Source organism: Hypanus sabinus, unplaced genomic scaffold (assembly GCF_030144855.1).
Source record: "Hypanus sabinus isolate sHypSab1 unplaced genomic scaffold, sHypSab1.hap1 scaffold_1393, whole genome shotgun sequence".
In the NCBI taxonomy this organism is placed as follows: Eukaryota; Metazoa; Chordata; class Chondrichthyes; order Myliobatiformes; family Dasyatidae; genus Hypanus; species Hypanus sabinus.
In genome coordinates this window covers 57372-75599 of record NW_026779465.1, presented here as the reverse complement: position 1 = coordinate 75599, position 18228 = coordinate 57372, and the positions used below count along the sequence as shown (strand labels likewise).

General features: G+C 46.4%; 1 protein-coding gene across 1 annotated transcript; it reads left to right on the top strand.

Moving 5' to 3' along the window:
• The first annotated feature begins 334 nt into the window (after nt 1-334).
• LOC132386921 (zinc-binding protein A33-like) lies at nt 335-16563 on the top strand. The gene is made up of 7 exons (XM_059959274.1): nt 335-566; nt 2041-2240; nt 2708-2803; nt 3214-3447; nt 5264-5286; nt 5373-5491; nt 15842-16563. Exons 1-7 carry the CDS (start codon nt 335-337, stop codon nt 16390-16392), a joined length of 1455 nt encoding a protein of 484 aa, XP_059815257.1. The 3' UTR covers nt 16393-16563.
• Nucleotides 16564-18228: the final 1665 nt, after the last annotated feature.

Below are 18228 nucleotides of genomic sequence, written 5' to 3'. Positions count from 1 at the left end.
GTGATTACTGCCGTGGAGACGAGAGGGCCCCTCCCAGTCTGATCCTTGCTGCATGCCCGGAGATCACTCCCACAGCGCGCTGCCCCGAGATTACTGCAGTGGAGACGAGAGGGCCCCTCCCAGTCTGATCCTTGCTGCATGCCCGGAGATCACTCCCACAGCGCGCTGCCCCGAGATTACTGCAGTGGAGACGAGAGGGCCCCTCCCAGTCTGATCCTCGCTGCATGCCCGGAGATCACTCCCACAGCGCGCTGCCCCGAGATTACTACAGTGGAGACGAGACGGTCATTCACCTCTTTGCGGACTGTGGGCTGGCGAAGATCTGTGGAGAAAGATGCAAGGGCCTGTGCCACAGCAGCTGCGTGACAGAAGGCTCACTGATCCTCGGGCTGTTCCCAGGACGCGCAGGAAAACGGACAGCGAGTGCTGCGGGAAGATCATCAACCCGGGGAAAGATGCCCGGAGCTTGCCGGACTGCCATCACATCGAGATGTCGGGAGAGCAGGGGTTCCCAACCTGGGGTCCACGGTTCCTGTTACTGGTATTGGTCTTTGGCATTAAAAAACGTTTGAGAACCGCTGTCGTACAGGAATACTGCCGAATGACACATTCCAGACTACAGGGACACCATTGGAACTACAGGGATCCTCTACACTGGACAGGGAGAGGCCGGGTTGGCTGAGGAAGCCTCAATGTTATTGTAGTAGTGAACCACCCCAGGGGGGCACATGGCTTCTCCTTTCAGCGCAGGACTTCAATCGTCTTCCAGGGGAAGGTCCTTCCGACCGCAGGGATGGGGCCTTTGGAGATTCAGCTGACGTTTTTGTCGCTCTAGGTTTTTACAAGATGGGGTTGCTCACACACTAAACATAGAAATGCTCAGAATTTCCACTGAACACATCCAGCAAAACCATGTTGATTCCCGGAGCAAACACGAAGAAATATGCTGATGCTGGAAATTCAAACAACACACACAAAATGCTGGTGGGACACAGCAGGCCAGGCAGCATCTATAGGGAGAAGCACTGTCGATGTCAGGACTGACTGACAGCAGAGATAGTAAGAGATTTGAAAGTAGTGGGGGGAGGGGAAATGCGAAATGATAGGAGAAGACCGGAGGGGGTGGGGTGAAACAGAGAGCTGGAGAGGTGATTGGCAAAAGGGATGCAGAGCTGGAGATGGGAAAGGATCATGGGACGGGAGGCCTCGGGAGAAAGAAAGGGGGAGGGGGAGCACCAGAGGGAGATGGAGAACAGGAAGTGATGGGGAGAAAGAGAGAAAAAAAGACGAACAACTAAGTATGTCAGTGATGGGGTAAGTAGGGGAGGAGGTGCATTAACGGAAGTGAGAGAAGTCAATGTTCATGCCATCAGGTTGGAGGCTGCCTATGTGTTGTTCCTCCAACCTGAATGTGGCTCCATCTTGACAGACGAGGAGTCCATGGATAGACATATCAGAATGGGACTGGGAAGTGGAATTAAAATGTGTGGCCACTGGGAGATCCTGCTTTCTCTGTCGGACCGAGCGTAGGTATTCAGAGAAACGGTCTCCCAGTCTGCGTCGGGTCTCACCAATATATAAAAGGCCACACCGGGAAGACCGGACGCAGTATACCACACCAGCTGTCCTGACGAAGGGTCTCGGCCCGAAACGTCGACAGTGCTTCTCCCTACAGATGCTGCCAGGCCTGCTGTGTTCCACCAGCATTGTGTGTGTGTTGTGTGATTCCCCGAGTCTGCAGCGCGCGTAGTGGACAATCGCGGTACTGCAGGGGATCAGCAACTCCCCGAAAGTGAAAGCATTCTGAATCAGGAAGTGCTGGAGTTAACATGGCTTCGAAAGGAGAGACCGACAGTTTGAGCGAGGAGGTGATTTGTCCCGTCTGTCTGGATTTCTTCACCGATCCGGTTACACTGGAGTGCGGACACAACTTCTGTCGCTCTTGTATCACACGGTGTTGGGAAAGGGAGGAGAGAAACTCCTGCCCGGAATGTAGAGAGGAGTTTGCTGACCGCACCCTCAGGGTGAATCGGGCCTTAGCAAATCTGACACAAAAGGTACGAAATCTAAACCTGAATCCGAAAGGGAAGGAAAGTAAACGTCACTGCGAGGAACATGAGGAAGAACTGAAGCTGTTTTGTGAAACGGACAAGACACTGATCTGTCTGGTCTGTAGAGACGCGCAGGAACACAGAGAGCACCGCTTCATGCCGATTAAAGAAGCTGTTAAAATCTACAAGGTAAAAACTAACGTTAACTTAACATATTTCCTTTGTCCTTTGCTACACCTGACTCCTAACCTCCTCCCTCGTCACCATTCAGGGCCGCAAACAGCTCAGTTCCTCCCGTTTCTTCCATGGTCGATTGTCCTCTCGTATTAGATTCCTTCTTCTCCAGCCCTTTACCTCTTCCACCTGTCCCCTCTCAGCTTCTCACTTCATCACCCTCCCCCACGTTCCCCCTCACGTTGTCTCACCCGTCACCTGTCAGCTGGTTCTCGTCCCCAACCTTTTTATTCTGGCTTCTCTCCCATTCCTTCCCAGTCCCAAAGAAGGGTCTCATCCCGGAACACCGACTGTTTATTTCCCCTGAATAGATGCTGCCTGACTCACTGAGTTCCTCCAGCATTTTGTGTGATAATCGGGTTTGATCACCTGTTTCTTTTGATGCATCTTTGTTTCTATTTCCTTCACTCTCTGACCTCCAGGATCAGCTAAAATCTTCCTTAGACTCTCTCACAAAAAAGAAATCAGACTTCCAGGAAAAGGAGCAGCAACAGAAAGAGAAGATTTCCGGAGTTCGGGTGAGGCTTCCTGAGCGGAATTTCTGATATTACTGTCGAGTTTTGCTCCATTTAATGCAGAATAGCCGAGTATCGCAGCTCCAGTGACCTGGGTTCGATCCTGACCTCTGCTGCTGTCTGTGTGGAGTTTGCAGGCTCTCCCTGTGACCACGAGAGACTCCGACACATCCCAGGGACATGCTGGATGAATGGCTAATTACCGTTAACCCTGAAAAGGTGGGGAAGGTGTGTGTGAATCAGATGAGAGTTTATGGTTCAATATGTGAGAGCAGGTTTCAGGAAAACGTGAGGGAATGGTGTTGACGGGAATGCTCTCAGAAGTAGCATGGACTCCAATAGACCGAACTGAATGACGAAAGGAAACAGAGCACAGTAATGCAGTATATTAATCTTCACCTTTCCTTCGACAGGAACAGTCACACAGTGTTCAGTCCCACATCACATCCCAGTTTGCTGAACTGCGCCAGATTATCACTGAGAAAGAGCAGAGCTTACTCAGGGATCTCAGGGAAGAAGAGAAGAGGATTCTCAACCCAATGGAGAAAAATCTTCTAGCCCTTCAAGAGAATATAAGGATTATTCAGGAGGAAATCACTAAGTTAAAGGAACAGATGGATCAGAACGACAGTGTGATGTTTCTCAAGGTGAGGGATTATATTTCAATTTGTTTCTGTCAAAAGGCACTAAATGAACAGTGGTCTATTTGAAATAAACACAGCTCAGAGGCCAATTCTAACAAATCAATTGCCGCTGCTGGCGACCTCACACAAGTTGTTATACTTGCATGATGTGCCCTCCAATCACTCCAATAATGTCATTTCAAAATGTCCAAGGTACGCTTTCAGTCCTTCATTAGCAAAATACAATCTTGAAGCGATGAAACTTCAGGGTAATTCATTGTAAAGTAAGCTGCAACACAGCGGTCAAGAACAGAATGACATCCGCCCGTCCCCAGCTCAAAACTGCCCAGAACAAAGTACAGATACGTAACCTTTCCCCTTCGCCTTTACCACATCCCCACTCACGTGACGAGTTACCATAATAAACACGTAACACAGAATACAATGCAGACAGAAAACAGATATGTTGCTCCTACACACAACATTTACAAATGGCAGTAAACTGTTTCTCACCAGACAATTGATGCAACTATTCAGGGTTGTTGTTGTCCCATAATAATAAGATTATGAAGGGATTGGACACGCTGGAGGCAGGAAGCATGTTCCCGCTGATGGGTGAGTCCAGAACTAGAGGCCACAGTTTAAGAATAAGGGGTAGGCCATTTAGAACAGTGATGCGGAAAAACTTTTTCACCCAGAGAGTGGTGGATATGTGAAATGCTCTGCCCCAGAAGGCAGTGGAGGCCAAGTCTCTGGATGCATTCAAGAGAGAGTTAGATAGAGCTCTTATAGATCGTGCGGTCAAGGGATTTGGGGAGAGGGCAGGAACGGGGTACTGATTATGCATGATCAGCCATGATCACAGTGAATGGCTGTGCTGGCTAGAAGGGCCGAATGGCCTACTCCTGCACCTATTGTCTATTGTCTATTGTCCTAAAACTGGGCTTCCACAACTTCTGTACACCCCAGGACAAAATGCAAATCTCTCTGAAATTATTTACTCCGATCATAACACAGAGCTGCTGACTGTTTCCTTAAATACCGCATTAAACATCCTTTGAAACTCCCATTAACACCCGGTTCCAGTCACAGGCTGTGCGTGTGTCTGGTGCGGAGGGTGTGAGGGTCTTTGTCAATCAGTGAGAACAAAGAATGTGACCCACACATTAGACTTATCCTCCATATCCGGTTTCCATCAGATTATGGAAACTTTCACTGTCTCTTTATTTTCTGGATATATTTCACATGGGATTATATCCCATTCTCTATCATAAACAGGCCATTAGGTCCATCTTCTATCAGTTTCCCTGCTTCACAATCCTCCTTCCACCTACTCACCACAACCAGCAACAGTGCCCTGAACTCCCTGGTCCCTCACGTGTTTATCCAGCCTCCCCATTACAGTCAGTCTCTGCTGTTCCATTTCATCCACTCCTGTGGCAGCGAGTTTCACATCCTCCTCACTAAATTTCTTGTGGAATTTATTAAAATCCATCTGGAATTACATCTCCCCACGAGTCTCCCCATAAATAGAGGTACTTCCTCCACCCGCACACAATCACATACATCACTGATCTTAAATTCCTCCATCCTATCAGACTGACTTCATATCCAGATGATAATGCACAGCCTGTCCTGTCTTCGCTGTAAGTTTCATCCTCTCAGTAATGGTATGACATTCATAAACTTTCCCTGTCATTTACCCCATGGTTCTGTATTGTCCGTGTGTCTGAGTGATTGTGGGAGTGGGAATTTTCAACACCTTGTAATGATTTGGATGAAATGCAGGATGTGGACAGTAAGTCCAAGTCTAATCAGATTTGTGTTTTATTTATTTCAGGAGGAAGCTCGTCGGAACAGGAGGTAGGACAGGCTCTTTACTGAAACACTGAATGGATTTGTAAGATAGTTCAGAATAGCAATTATAACCAGTAGTTTAATATTTACAGGATTAATGACGATGTCCAGGAATTAGCAGTGACAGATGAGACCCTACCAGTTGAAAACTTCGATCACCCCTATTTGTTGAACACAGTGCTGAGAGAAACGCTTGATGCTATTAATCGAGGTAAAACGTACAACGATTCATTTCCCCTTGTTTATGAAGCTCAATTTAGTTCCAATGTGAGGCAAAGATTGTCTGTAATACTGGGCTGAAGGGGAACTAAAGTTTATTCCACATCAACTCCACCGACTGGGAGGCATCACTGTCACATGGTCAGCTGGAGATGTCAGACCCCTGAACATACCAGCACAGGGTCACAACACAATCAATATACGGGACTGTCAGATGAACCACTGTGTTCCAAACCCAGGCAAATGCATTAACACACCAGGACATAAGTTTGGATCTACCAGAGGAGCTGAGAATTTAATACTGACAATAATATTGTCAGGAATAAAAATGAGTATCAGTGTGGTGATAGGGATTGTCAGGAAAATACACAAGTCGTTCATGTGCCCTGTGAGTGCAGACTCTGACTGACACAGGTCTTCCCCCTTCCGGATCAGCATCTCTCATTGTTGTTAGAGGCAGAAGAGGGGAGTGGTCGTGATCGGGGCCTGAATCGCCAGGGGAACAGACAGGAGATTCTATTGATGTGAACGGGACACCCGAATGGTATGTTGCCTCCTGGGTGCCAGGGTCAGGGATGGGTATCAGTGCATTAGGGAATCATCAGGGGAACAGACAAGAGATTCTATTGATGTGAACGGGACACCTGAATGGTATGTTGCCTCCTGGGTGCCAGGGTCAGGGATGGGTATCAGTGCATTAGGGAATCGTCAGGGGGACAGACAGGAGAATCTATTGATGTGAACGGGACACTCGAATGGTATGTTGCCTCCTGGGTGCCAGGGTCAGGGATGCCTCGAATCGTGTCCGCAGCATTTTAGAGAGGGAGGGAAAAGAGCCAGATATCTTTGTAAATTTGTGACAATGACATTGGAAGTAAAAACAAAGAGGTCCTGAAAATAGAATTTGGAGAGCTTGGTAGAAAGCACTGAAGCAGCACCCCCAGGGTTGTAATTTCCAGATTGCTGCATGTGATACGTGCTGGTGAGGGTTGAAACAGGATAATTTGACAGATAAACATGGCTGAGAAGATGGTGCTGGGGACAGGGATTCAGGTTCTTGGATCATTGGGATCTCTTCTGGTGGAGGAATGACCTACACAAAAGGGATGGGTCGCACCTCGACCCGAGGGAGAACAATATTCTCACAGAGAGGTTTGATAGAGCTGTTGGGGAGGATTGAAACTAATTTGGTGGGGGGGGGGGTGTTGGAACTGGAGTGAAGGGATAAGACTGATGGTAAAAATGCAAAGATAGCGTCCAGTCAGACTGTCAGATAGGGCGGACAGATGAGAGGAGAAAATTGCAGCCAGTAGGGTGAGTATCAGTGCATTAGGGATGCAGAATTAAAAAGGGTAGCAGATACAGTACACCAAGTGTTATATTCCAATATATGGAGTATGAGAAATAAGGTGGATGATCTTGTTGCACTATTACCGATTGTTAGGTATGATGTTCTGGCCATCACTGAATTTTGACTGAAGGATGGTTGTAGTTGGGATCTGAATGTTCAAGGTTACACAATGTATCGGAGGAAGGAAGGAAGCCGATGGGGTGGTGTGGCTCTGCTGGTAAATCAGCAGCTAGATGTGACATAGGATTGGAAGATGTTGAATCTTGTGGGTTGAGGTAAGGAATTGCAAAAGTAAAAATGACACAGACACCAGTCATATACAGGCCTCCCAACAGTCAGTGGGTTGAGGCCCACAGATTACAACTGGAAATAGAAAAGGCTGATGAAAAGGACAATGTTATGATAATCACGGGAGATTTCAACATGCAGGTCAATTGGGAAAATCAGGTTGGTAAAGGATCTCAAGAGAGTGAGTTTGTTGAATGCAATGTGATGGCTTTCTAGAGCAGTTTGTCGTTGAGCCTACTCGGGGAACAGCTCTACTGGGTTGGGTGTTATGTATTGAACCAGAGGGGAGTAGTTAAAAGAAACCTTAGGAGGCAGAGCTCACAACATGACCGAGTTCAGCTTGAAATCTGATAAGGAGACAGTAAAGTCTGATGTTGTAGTATTTCAGAGGAGTGAAAGAAATTACAGCGGTCTGAGTGAGGAGTTGGCCAAAGCAAATTGGAAGGAGATGCTGGCAGGGATGAGAGCAGAGCAGAAATGGTGTCAGTTTCTGGGAAAATGAGGATAGATATACTCCAAAAATAAATAAATACTCAAATGGCGAAATAGTTCAACCATGGCTGACAAGGGAAGACAAGTTAATGTAAAGGCAAAGGAGAGGGCATACAACTAAACAAAAATTATTCGGAAGAGAGAGGATTGGGAAGCTTTGAAATATCGACAGAGAGGAACTAAAAGGATGATTGGGTGGGAAAAAATAAACAAGAAATTGATTTGAATTGAACTGGCCTGGTTGAAGAAGCTGTCCCGGAGCCTGTTGCTCCCGGCTTTTATGCTGCGGTACCGTATCCCGGATGGTAGCAACTGGTACAGGTTGTGGTTGGAGTGACTCTGGTATCCAATGATCCTTCAGGCCCTTTTTACACACCTATCTTTGGAAAACAAGATAGCAAACAATATCAAATTGTTTTTCAAGTATTGTAAAAAAATAAAACAGAGATGAGAGTGGATATAGGACAGCTAGAAAATGAGGCTGGATGCATAATAACAGAGGATAAAGAGATGGCAGATAAGCCAAATATTTTGCACCAGTATTCACCGTGGAAGACACCAGCACTGTGCCCGGTGTTGAAGAGTGCGAGGGAAGAGAAGTGAGTGCAGTTACTGTTACAAGGGAGAAGCTGCTCAAAAAGCTGAAAGCCCTAAAGATGCATAAGTCACCCAGACCAGATGAACTGCACCCTAGTGTTCTGAAAGAGGTCGCAGTAGAACTTATGGAGGCATTCCAAATAATCTTTCAAAATCACTGGACCCTGGCATGGTGCCAGAGGACTGGAAAATGGCAAATGTCACTTGACTCTTTAAGTAAGGAGGAAGGCAGCAGAAAGGAAATTATTGACCAGTTTGCCTCACCTCTATGGTTGGGAAGAAATTGGAGTCAGTTGTTAAGTGTGAGGCTATGGAATACTTGGTGACACTGGACAAGATAGGACAAGTCAGCATGGCTTCGTTAGGGAATATCCTGCCTGACAAACCTGTTGGGATTCTTTGAGGAGATTACAAGCAGGATCGATAAAGGGGATGCAGTGGATGTTGTATATTTGGAATCTCGGAAGGCCTTTGACAAAGTGCCACGCATGAAGGTGGTAACCAGGTTCAGAGGCTATGGCATTACAGAAAAGTTACAGGCATGGTTAGAACATTGGCTGATTGGTAGGAAACAGCGAATGGGAGTAAACGGAACCTTTCCTGGTTGGCTGCCAGTGAGTCGTGTTCCACAGGGACACAGGTGTTAGGACACCTTCATTTTATGCTGTATATCAAGATTTAGCTGATGGAATAGAAAATAAGATATAGGAGAAGAAATAGGCCATTCGGCCCATTGAGTTTACTCTAATATTCAGTCATGGGAAGACCCAATTCTTCCGGACATCCCCACTCCCCTGCTTTCACCCCATACCATTTGATGCCCCGGCTAAATGAGAACCGGTACATCTCTGCCTTAAATATGCCTTGGCCTCCGCAGCCACATGTCGCAACAAATTCCACAGATTCTCCACACACACTGACTAAAGTAATTTCTCCACATCTCAGTTCTAAAAGGACGTCCTTCAATCATGAAGTCACACCCTCTTGTCCTAGAGTAGATGGCTTTGTTTCCAGGTTTTGCAGATGATACGAAGATTGGCGGAGGGGCCGATAGTGTTGAGGAAACAGTTAGGCTGGACAAGGACATGGATGAGGAGGATGGGAAAGAAATTGGCAAATTATATACAATGTTGGAAAATACATGGTCCTGCACTTTGGTCGTAGAAATAATGTGCAGATTTTTTTTTTTCAAATGGGGAGAAAATGAAAAAATCTGAGACAAAATTGGATTTAGCAGTCATTCTGCAGAACTTCCTAAATGGTAACTTGCAGGTAGAGTCAGTGGTGAGGAAGGCAAATCCAATGTTAGCATTGAATTCAATCGGTTTAAATAGCATTCATTTCAAGAGCAGGGATGTGATGCTGAGGATTTATAAGGCACTGGTGAAGACTCACCTTGAGTATTGTGAACAATTTTGGGCTCCTCGTCTAAGAAAAGATGTGCTGGCATTGCAGAAGGTTCATTTCATAAGGATGATTCCAGGAATGAAAGGGTTATCATACGAGGAACGTTTGATAGCTCTGTGTCTGTACTCGCTGGAATTTAGAAAGATGAGGGGGAATCTCATTGAAACCTTTCAAATGTTGAAAGTCCTAGAAACCTTTCGAATGTTGAAAGTCCTAGACAGAGTAGATGTGGAAAGGATGATTCCCATGGTGGTGGAGTTTAGGAGAAGAGGGCACAGCCTCAAGACAGAGGGGGAATCTATTTAAAACATGTGGAGAAATTTGTGCCAGCAGCTGTTGAATTTGTGGAACCTGTTGGGTGTATTTAAGGCAGAGCTTGATAGGTTCTAGATTGGACACAGCATCAAAGTTTACGGGGAGAAGACCAGGTAGTGGGGCTGAGGAGGGAAAAAAGGATCAGCAATTATTGAATGGCGGAGCAGACTCGATAGGAAAATGGCCTAATTCTGCTCCTATGTCTCATGGTGATCAGACCACTACATTGAAGCATTGTGAGAATGAGCTCGGACACACCAACAAGCATTGACATGGGTCAAGATTTCATCTCGGGAGAAGCACACACAGCCTGGCAAAGCTCCCTCACACACATATACAAGAAGGACTGGCAGATTGTAGTCAGAGCCTCAGCAATGTACGTTGTTATTTCCCTCAGTAACCTGGAAACCAGTCTCTTCAGAGACAGTCATTTATTCATTTAAACAACTCAATCACGTGTGACACATTGTCAACACACACCAGACATGTGATGACACACTGTAACATAAAAATTCTTCAATGTGCACACTCTCCTTCAATGTGTATACACAGCACACGGATATTTACCACAATCAACACACACACACACACACACACACACACACACACACACACACACACACACACACACACACACACACACACACACTAACAGAGTGTGACACACGGCCACAGAAATAGGCACAAATTCCCATTTAGGATTGAAATCTGCCGTCCTTACCCAGTCTGTCTGTTCTGTGTCACTGAGCTGCCCTCTGACGTGACGTCACATCAACACTTCACAGACAGACTCCGGGGTGAGATTCCTCAGGAGGATGATCTGGGAGGGTTTGATGGATGTTGAACTCACGGCCCACTTCATCAATTTGCAAGACTAAGATGTCTTCTTGAGCATGGCCCATTTGTGTGTATTTGCCCCCCCCCCATCCCTCTAACCATTTCCCATCTGTGTATTTATTTGAAAATATGTTATTTTTTACCTGTTTCTACAGCGTCTGAGGGCAAATTCCGTTCACCAACCTCCCTCTCTTAAAATGTTACCCGATTTCCCATCTCACTTTCAATCTGAGGCCTCTGGTTCTGTACTCCCATTTCTTGGAAAAAGAACGTTATTTAAGCTCCTTAGAATTATTTACCTTGATAAGGGGTCATACCTGAACATCCTACACTACAGCTGAATAGCCCAAGCTTACTCACTCTTTGCTTTTAACCCAAGCCCCCAGTCCTGGTAACATCCTCCTGAAGCCTCCTGTCCAGTGTAATGACATCCTCCCCATATTCGGGAACCGGAAAAGCAGACAATACTCCAAGTATGGTCTATCATCGACATCAAAGGCCTTGCTAAATTTCATGTGGACAGTGTGGAATAAGCTGATGAATACACGACTGAAGGTGTTTTTTTAGATTGGGACAAGAAGGGCGGCGTGGGAGCTAAATTCTGAAGGAAGACAGTGTAAAAAAAAAACTTTGTGTACAAGAACGGCGAGACTGCGCAGGACAGCGCGGAGAGTTTAAAAAGATGACCACCCTATACAGCGGGCAGCGGAGTGGGTGGCAGCAGAGTGTAGGGCTTTGGCTCAACGGGCTTAGGCGGTAACGGGAAGAGGCGAGAGCGAGGAACCGACTCTTTTTCTCCCCTTTGAAAATCAGCCCGGACGGACGGGGGAACAGCAGGGCACATTAGCTAATGGTTTAAAAAGTTCGTGTGCTTGGTGAAGTAAGTGGGTGAGTAGACCTATCTTTCTTTGTTTCATTCCTGTAGAATTAGGTAGCATGTCTGCAGGGTTAGTGCTTTGTTCAGGGTGTCAGATGTGGGAATCCTGGGAGACCTCCAGCCTCCCTGATAGCCACATCTGCACCAGGTGAACCGAGATTCAGCTCCTCGGAGACCGTGTTAGGGATCTGGAGCTGCAGCTTGATGACCTACTGCTTATTAGAGAAAACGAAGAGGTGATAGACAGGAGCTACAGGGAGGTAGTCATCCCTAGGCTACAGGGGTCAGAAAACTGGGTGACTGTCAGGAGAGGGAAGGGAAATGCCAGGGTAGTGGAGAGCACCACTGTGTCTGCCCCCCTCAGCAACAAGTATATCGTTTTGGATGCTGTTGAGGTGGATGACCTGACAGGGGACGGCCATGGTCTCTGGCACTGAGCCTGGCGCTGTTGTGCAGGAGGGAAGGAGGGAGAAGAGGAATGCGGTAGTCATAGGGGATTCCATAGTCAGGGGAACAGACAGGAGATTCTGTGAGCCTGATAGAGATACCCGCATGGTGGGCTGCCTCCCAGGTGCCAGGGTATGGGATCCAGGGTATGGGTCCAGAATATCCTGAAGGGAGAGGGCGAGCAGCCAGCTGTCTTGGTACATGTTGGTACCAATGACATAGAGAGGGAAAGGGAGGAGGTCCTGAAGAGAGATTTCCGGGAGTTAGGAATGAAGCTGAGAAGCAGGACCTCCAGGGTAGTTATCTCAGGATTGCTACCTGTGCCATGTGCTAGCGAGGGCAAGAATAGTAGGATCAGGCTGATGAATGTGTGGCTGAGAGACTGGTGCAGGGGACAGGGCTTCAGATTCTTGGATCATTGGGATCTCTTTAGGGGGAAGTATTAACTGTTCAAAAAGGACGGGTTACACCTGAACCCGAAGGGGATCAATATCATAGCAGAAATGTTTAATAGAGCTGTTAGGGAGGGTTTAAACTAATTTGGCAGGGGGATGGGAAAGAGGTGACATAGGATCGGAAGGTGCAGAATCTTTATGGGTTGAGCTAAGAAATCGCAGGGGTAAAAGGACCCTGATGGCAGTTATCTACCGGCCTCCTAACAGCTGCAGCGATGTGGACTACAGATTACAACAGGAAATAGAGAAGGCTTGCCAGAAGGGCAGTTTTATGATAATTGTGGGGATTTTAACATGCGAGTGGATTGGGAAAATCAGATCGACACTGGATCTCAAGACAGAGAATTTGAAGAATGTCTACGAGATGGCTTTTCAGAACAACTTGTTGTTGAGCCCACTACGGGATCAGTGGTACTGAATTGGATATTGTGTAATGACCCAGAGGTGATTAGAGAGATTGAGGTGAAGGAACTGTTAGGTGGCAGAGATCGTAACATGATTGAGTTCACTGTAAAATTTGAGAAAGTGAAGCAGAAATCCGATGTGTCGGTATTGCAGTGGAGTAAAGGAAATTACAGTGGCATGAGAGAGGAACTGGCCAAATTTGACTGGAAAGGGACACTAGCGGAAGGACAGCAGAGCAGCAGTGGCTGGAGTTTATGCGAGAAGTGAGGAAGGTGCAAGACAGATACATTCCAAAAAAGAAGTAATTTTCAAATGGAAAAAGATGCAACCATGGCTGACAAGAGAAGTGAAAGCCAAAGTAAAAGCAAAGGAGAGGGCATTCAAGGAAACAAAAAAATAGTGGGAAGACAGGGGATTGGGAAGTTTTTAAAAGCTTACAAAAGGAAACTAAGAAGGCCATTAAGAGGGAAAAGATGAACTATGAAAGAAAGCTAGCAAATAATATCAAAGAAGATACCAAAAGCTTTTTCAAGTATATAAAGAGTAAAAAACCGGTGAGAGTGGATATAGGACTGATAGAAAATGATGCTGGAGAAATTGTAATGGGAGATAAGGAGATGGCTGAGGAACTGAACGAGTATTTTCATCTGTCCTCACTGAGGAAGATATCAGCAGTATACCGGACACTCAAGGGTGTCAGGGAAGAGAAGTGTGCGCAGTCACAATTACGACAGAGAAAGTACTCAGGAAGCTGGATAGTCTCAGGGTAGATAAATCTCCAGGACCAGATGGAATTCACCCTTGTGTTTTGAAGGAAGTAGCTGTGGAGATCGCAGAGGCATTAGCAATAATCTTTCAAAAGTCAATAGATTCTGACATGGTTCTGGAGGAGTGGAAGATTGTAAATGCCACTCTGGTATTTAAGAAAGGGGCAAGGAAGCAAAAAGTAAATTATAGACCTGTTAGCTTGACATCGGTGGGAGTCAATTGTCAAGAATGAGGTTACGGAGTACCTGGAGGCATATGACAAGATAGGCCAAACTCAGCATGGTTGCCTTAAAGGAAAATCCTGCCTGACAAACCCATTGAAATCTTTTGAGGAGAGTACAAGTAGGCTGGACAAGGGAGATGCAGTGGATGTTGTGTATTTGGATTTTCAGAAGGCCTTTGACAAGGTGCCACACATGAGGTTGCTCAACAAGATAAGAGCCCATGGAATTACGGGAAAGTTACATCTGTCGATAGAGCGTTGGCTGATTGGGAGGAAACAGAGAGTGGGAATAAAGGATCCCATTCTGGTTGTCTGCCGGTTAAAAGTGGTGTTCCAGAGGGGTCCGTGTTGGGGCCACTTCTTTTTACGTTGTATATCAACGATTTGGATTATGGAAAAGATGGCTTTGTTGCTAAGTTTGCTGATGATACAAAGGTAGGTGGAAACTCCCCCACCTGAGGAATCAGAGAGTCTGCAGAGAGACTTGGATAGATTTGGAGAATGGTCAAAGAAGTGGCAAATGAAATACAATGTTGAAAAGTGTATATGGTTATTATTTAAGTGGAGAGAGAATTCAAAGTTCTGAGATGCAACGGGACTTGAGGGTGCTCGTGCAGGATACCCTTAAGGTTAGTCTCCAGGTTGAGTCGGTGGTGAAGAAGGTTGACATTCATTTCTAGAGGAATAAAATATAAGAGCAGGGATGTGATGTTGAGGCTCTATAAGGCACTGGTAAGACCTCACTTGGAATAGTGTGTGCAGTTTTGGGCTCCTTATTTAAGAAAGGATGTTCTGACATTGGAGAGGGTTCAGAGCAGATTCACCAGAATGATTCCGGGAATGAGAGGGTTAACATGTGAGGAACATTTGATCACTCTTGGACTGACCTCCGTGCAGTTTAGAAGAATGAGGAGGAACCTCATGGAAACATGTTGAATTTTAAAAGGCATGGACAGAGTGGATGTGGCAAAGTTGTTTCCCATGATGGGGGAGTCTGGTACGAGAGAGCATGACTTAAGGATTGAAGGGCGCCCACTCAAAACGGAGATGCAAAGAAATTTTTTTAGCTAGAGGGTGGTGAATCTGTGAATTTGTTGCAGCAGTGGAGGCCAGGTCATTGGGTGTATTTAAGGCAGAGATTGATCAGTATCTGAGTAGCAACGGCATCAAAGGTCACGGTGAGAAGGTGGGGGAGTGGCACTAAATGGGAGAATGGATCAGCTTATGATAAAATGGCAGAGCAGATTCGAAGGGCCGAATGGCGCCTGAGATCTCCACCACCCCCGGTCCACGGGGCCGCGCTGACCGAGTCTCCCCCGATCCCCGGGGCCGCGCCGTCCGAGTCTCCCCCGATCCCCGGGGCCGCGCTGTCCGAGTCTCCCCCCGATCCCCGGGGTCACGCTGTCCGAGTCTCCCCCCGATCCCCGGGGCCGCGCTGCCCGAGTCTCCCCCTGATCCCCGGGGCCGCGCTGTCCGACTCTCCCCCCGATCCCCGGGACCCCGCTGCCCGAGTCTCCCCCCCGATCCCCGGGGCCCCGCTGTCCGAGTCTCCCCCGATCCCCGGGGCCCCGCTGCCCGAGTCTCCCCCCGATCCCCGGGGCCGCACTGTCCGAGTCTCCCCCCCCGATCCCCGGGGACGCGCTGTCCGAGACTCCCCCCCGATCCCCGGGGCCGCGCTGTCCGAGTCTCCCCCGATCCCCGGGGCCGCGCTGTCCGAGTCTCCCCCCGATCCCCGGGGCCGCGCTGTCCGAGTCTCCCCCGATCCCCGGGGCCGCGCTGTCCGAGTCTCCCCCCGATCCCCGGGGCCGCGCTGTCCGAGTCTCCCCCGATCCCCGGGGTCTCTCTAATTGACAGATGAAATTCTCTGATTCTCCCCCCAGTCTCTGTCACCCTGGATGTGGAAACGGCGCATCCGGAGCTCGAGGTGTCTGAGGATCGGAAGAGTGTGAGATGGACCGGGACCCGGAGGGATCTCCCTGACACCGGGAAGAGATTCACAGACTGGGAATGTGTGCTGGGATCGGAGGGATTCACATCGGGGAGACATTACTGGGAGGTGGAGGTGACGGGGAATCGGTTCTGGTGTCTGGGAGTCGCCGCAGAGTCTGTGGAGAGGAAGGGAGGGGTCAGTCTGAGTCCGGAGACCGGATTCTGGGTCATCGGGCGGAATGGTGACGTGTTACATCGGGATTGTGACGTGTCCGGTCTCATCTCCCCCGAGTCCCGTCTCGCTGCCGGTCCCATCCCCGGGAGGGTGGGAGTTTATCTCAGTTACGAGTCCGGGACAGTTTCATTTTACAACGCGGAGACCAAGTCCCATCTCCACACCTTCACTGGGAATAAATTCACGGGGAAACTTTATCCTTTCTTCGCGCCCTGGGATGTGAACCAGTGGCTGAGAATCTGCTCCGGTTCCGCTCCGGGTCTGTAAACGGGTCGGGTCCCGGGACCGGCGTCAGGAGTAAAGTCCCTGTAAATATAAATGTGCGGAGAGTGCAGCTAAATACGTGGCTAAGGAGATGGTGCAGGAGGGAGGGTTTCATGTTTCTGGACAATTGGGCTTTGTTCCCGGGAAGGTGGGGCCTGTTCCGACGGGACGGTTTGCCCCTAAACTGGGCGGGGGGGGGTGGAATAACATTCTTGCGGGTAGATTTGCCAGTGCTGCTCCGGGGAATTTAATCTAGATTTGCAGAGGGAGGGGAACCAGAGTGTTAGAGCAGATAGTGAGGTGCAGTAGGATAAGGAACATGAGAGGACTGCATGTATAAACGGAAATGAAAAAAAAAGCGGATGATATACATATTCTCAGGTACATCTATTTCAATGCACGGAGTATTGTCGGTAAAACAGAAGAGTTCAGGGCTTGGGTTGACACGTGGGATAACGACATTACTGCTATTAGTGAGGGGCAGAACTGGCAGCTTAATGTTCTGGTAAAACTGGAGAACGGCCAATTTTGTGGAAATGAAAAAGGATCTAGGAAGAGTGGATAGGGATAAGTTTTTTTTTCTGGCAAGAATGTGTTCAGTAAGTTCACAGGCATAAGAAATTAAATAGAGATTGGGTTGGAAATGTTATAGCAACTTCATTTAATTCAAAATCGAGAGGAATTGCAACTTCGGTTAATAAATCTTTACCAATTAAAATACAAAATGTAACAATTGATTCTGTGGGGAGATATGTGATTATACATTGTGAAATTTGCTCAGAATTATGGACTTTTATGAACATTTATGCACCAAATGAAAATGATGCAAAATTCATACAAGAAGATTTTTTGAACTTGGCTGACGCAAATGATAAAATATTAACAGGCGGAGATTTTAATTTTTGTTCAGATCCAGGTTTGGATAGGTCAACTAAAGTTGTTACAAAATTAAAAGTAATAAAACTAACTTTATCATTAATGAAAGATTTAAACCTGATTGATATATGGAGAAAAATTAATCCAAGAGAAGAGATTATTCATTTTATTCAAATAGACATAAAGCTTAGATGGAGATTTAATACAATTTTATTAAAACGTCAAGATTTTTGTGATTTTATGAAAAAACAGTTTAAATTTTTTTGGATACTAATTTACATTCAGTTGAGGATAAAATTGCATTATAGGAAGCGATGAAAGCATATTTAAGGGGTCAGATTATAAGTTATACATCTAAAATTAAGAAGGAAAATTGGGAAAAGATATCATAAAGTTAGATAAAGAATCTCAAAGATATATGACCGAAGAAAAACAAAGACAACTTGTTAATAAAAAACTACAATTTAATACACTCCAGACATATCGTACAGAAAAAGTAATTATGAGAACTAAACAGAAATATTACGAATTAGGTGAAAGATCACATAAAATTCTTGCTTGGCAGTTGAAAACAGAACAGGCTTTTAGAACAATAAATGCAATTAGAACAAGTGTAAATAAGGTTGCTGATAAACCTTTAGAAATTAATGAAACTTTAAATTTTTTTTATACTTAACTATTTCAATCAGAATCACAAAATAAGATTACTGAGATAGATGATTTTTTATCACAAATAACCCTTCCAAAATTTAATTTGGAAGAACAGAAAGGATTAGATATGCCCTTTACATTAAAAGAGGTTGAGGAAGCTTTAGGATCACTTCAGAGTAACAAATCCCCAGAAGAAGATGGTTTTCCTCCTGAATGTTATAAAAAAGATTAAAGATATATTAATTACCCCCTTTATGGAAATAATATACCAAGTGGAAAGAATGCATAAACTCCCACAATCTTTTTTAACAG

Coding starts and splice junctions, on each gene's coding strand:
- LOC132386921 (XM_059959274.1), top strand. CDS start 335: ATGCAAGGGCCTGTGCCACAGCAGCTGCGTGACAGAAGGCTCACTGAT. Junction 2,241..2,707: donor AAGCTGTTAAAATCTACAAG/GTAAAAACTAAC, acceptor TCTGACCTCCAG/GATCAGCTAAAATCTTCCTT. Junction 5,287..5,372: donor GAAGCTCGTCGGAACAGGAG/GTAGGACAGGCT, acceptor TAATATTTACAG/GATTAATGACGATGTCCAGG.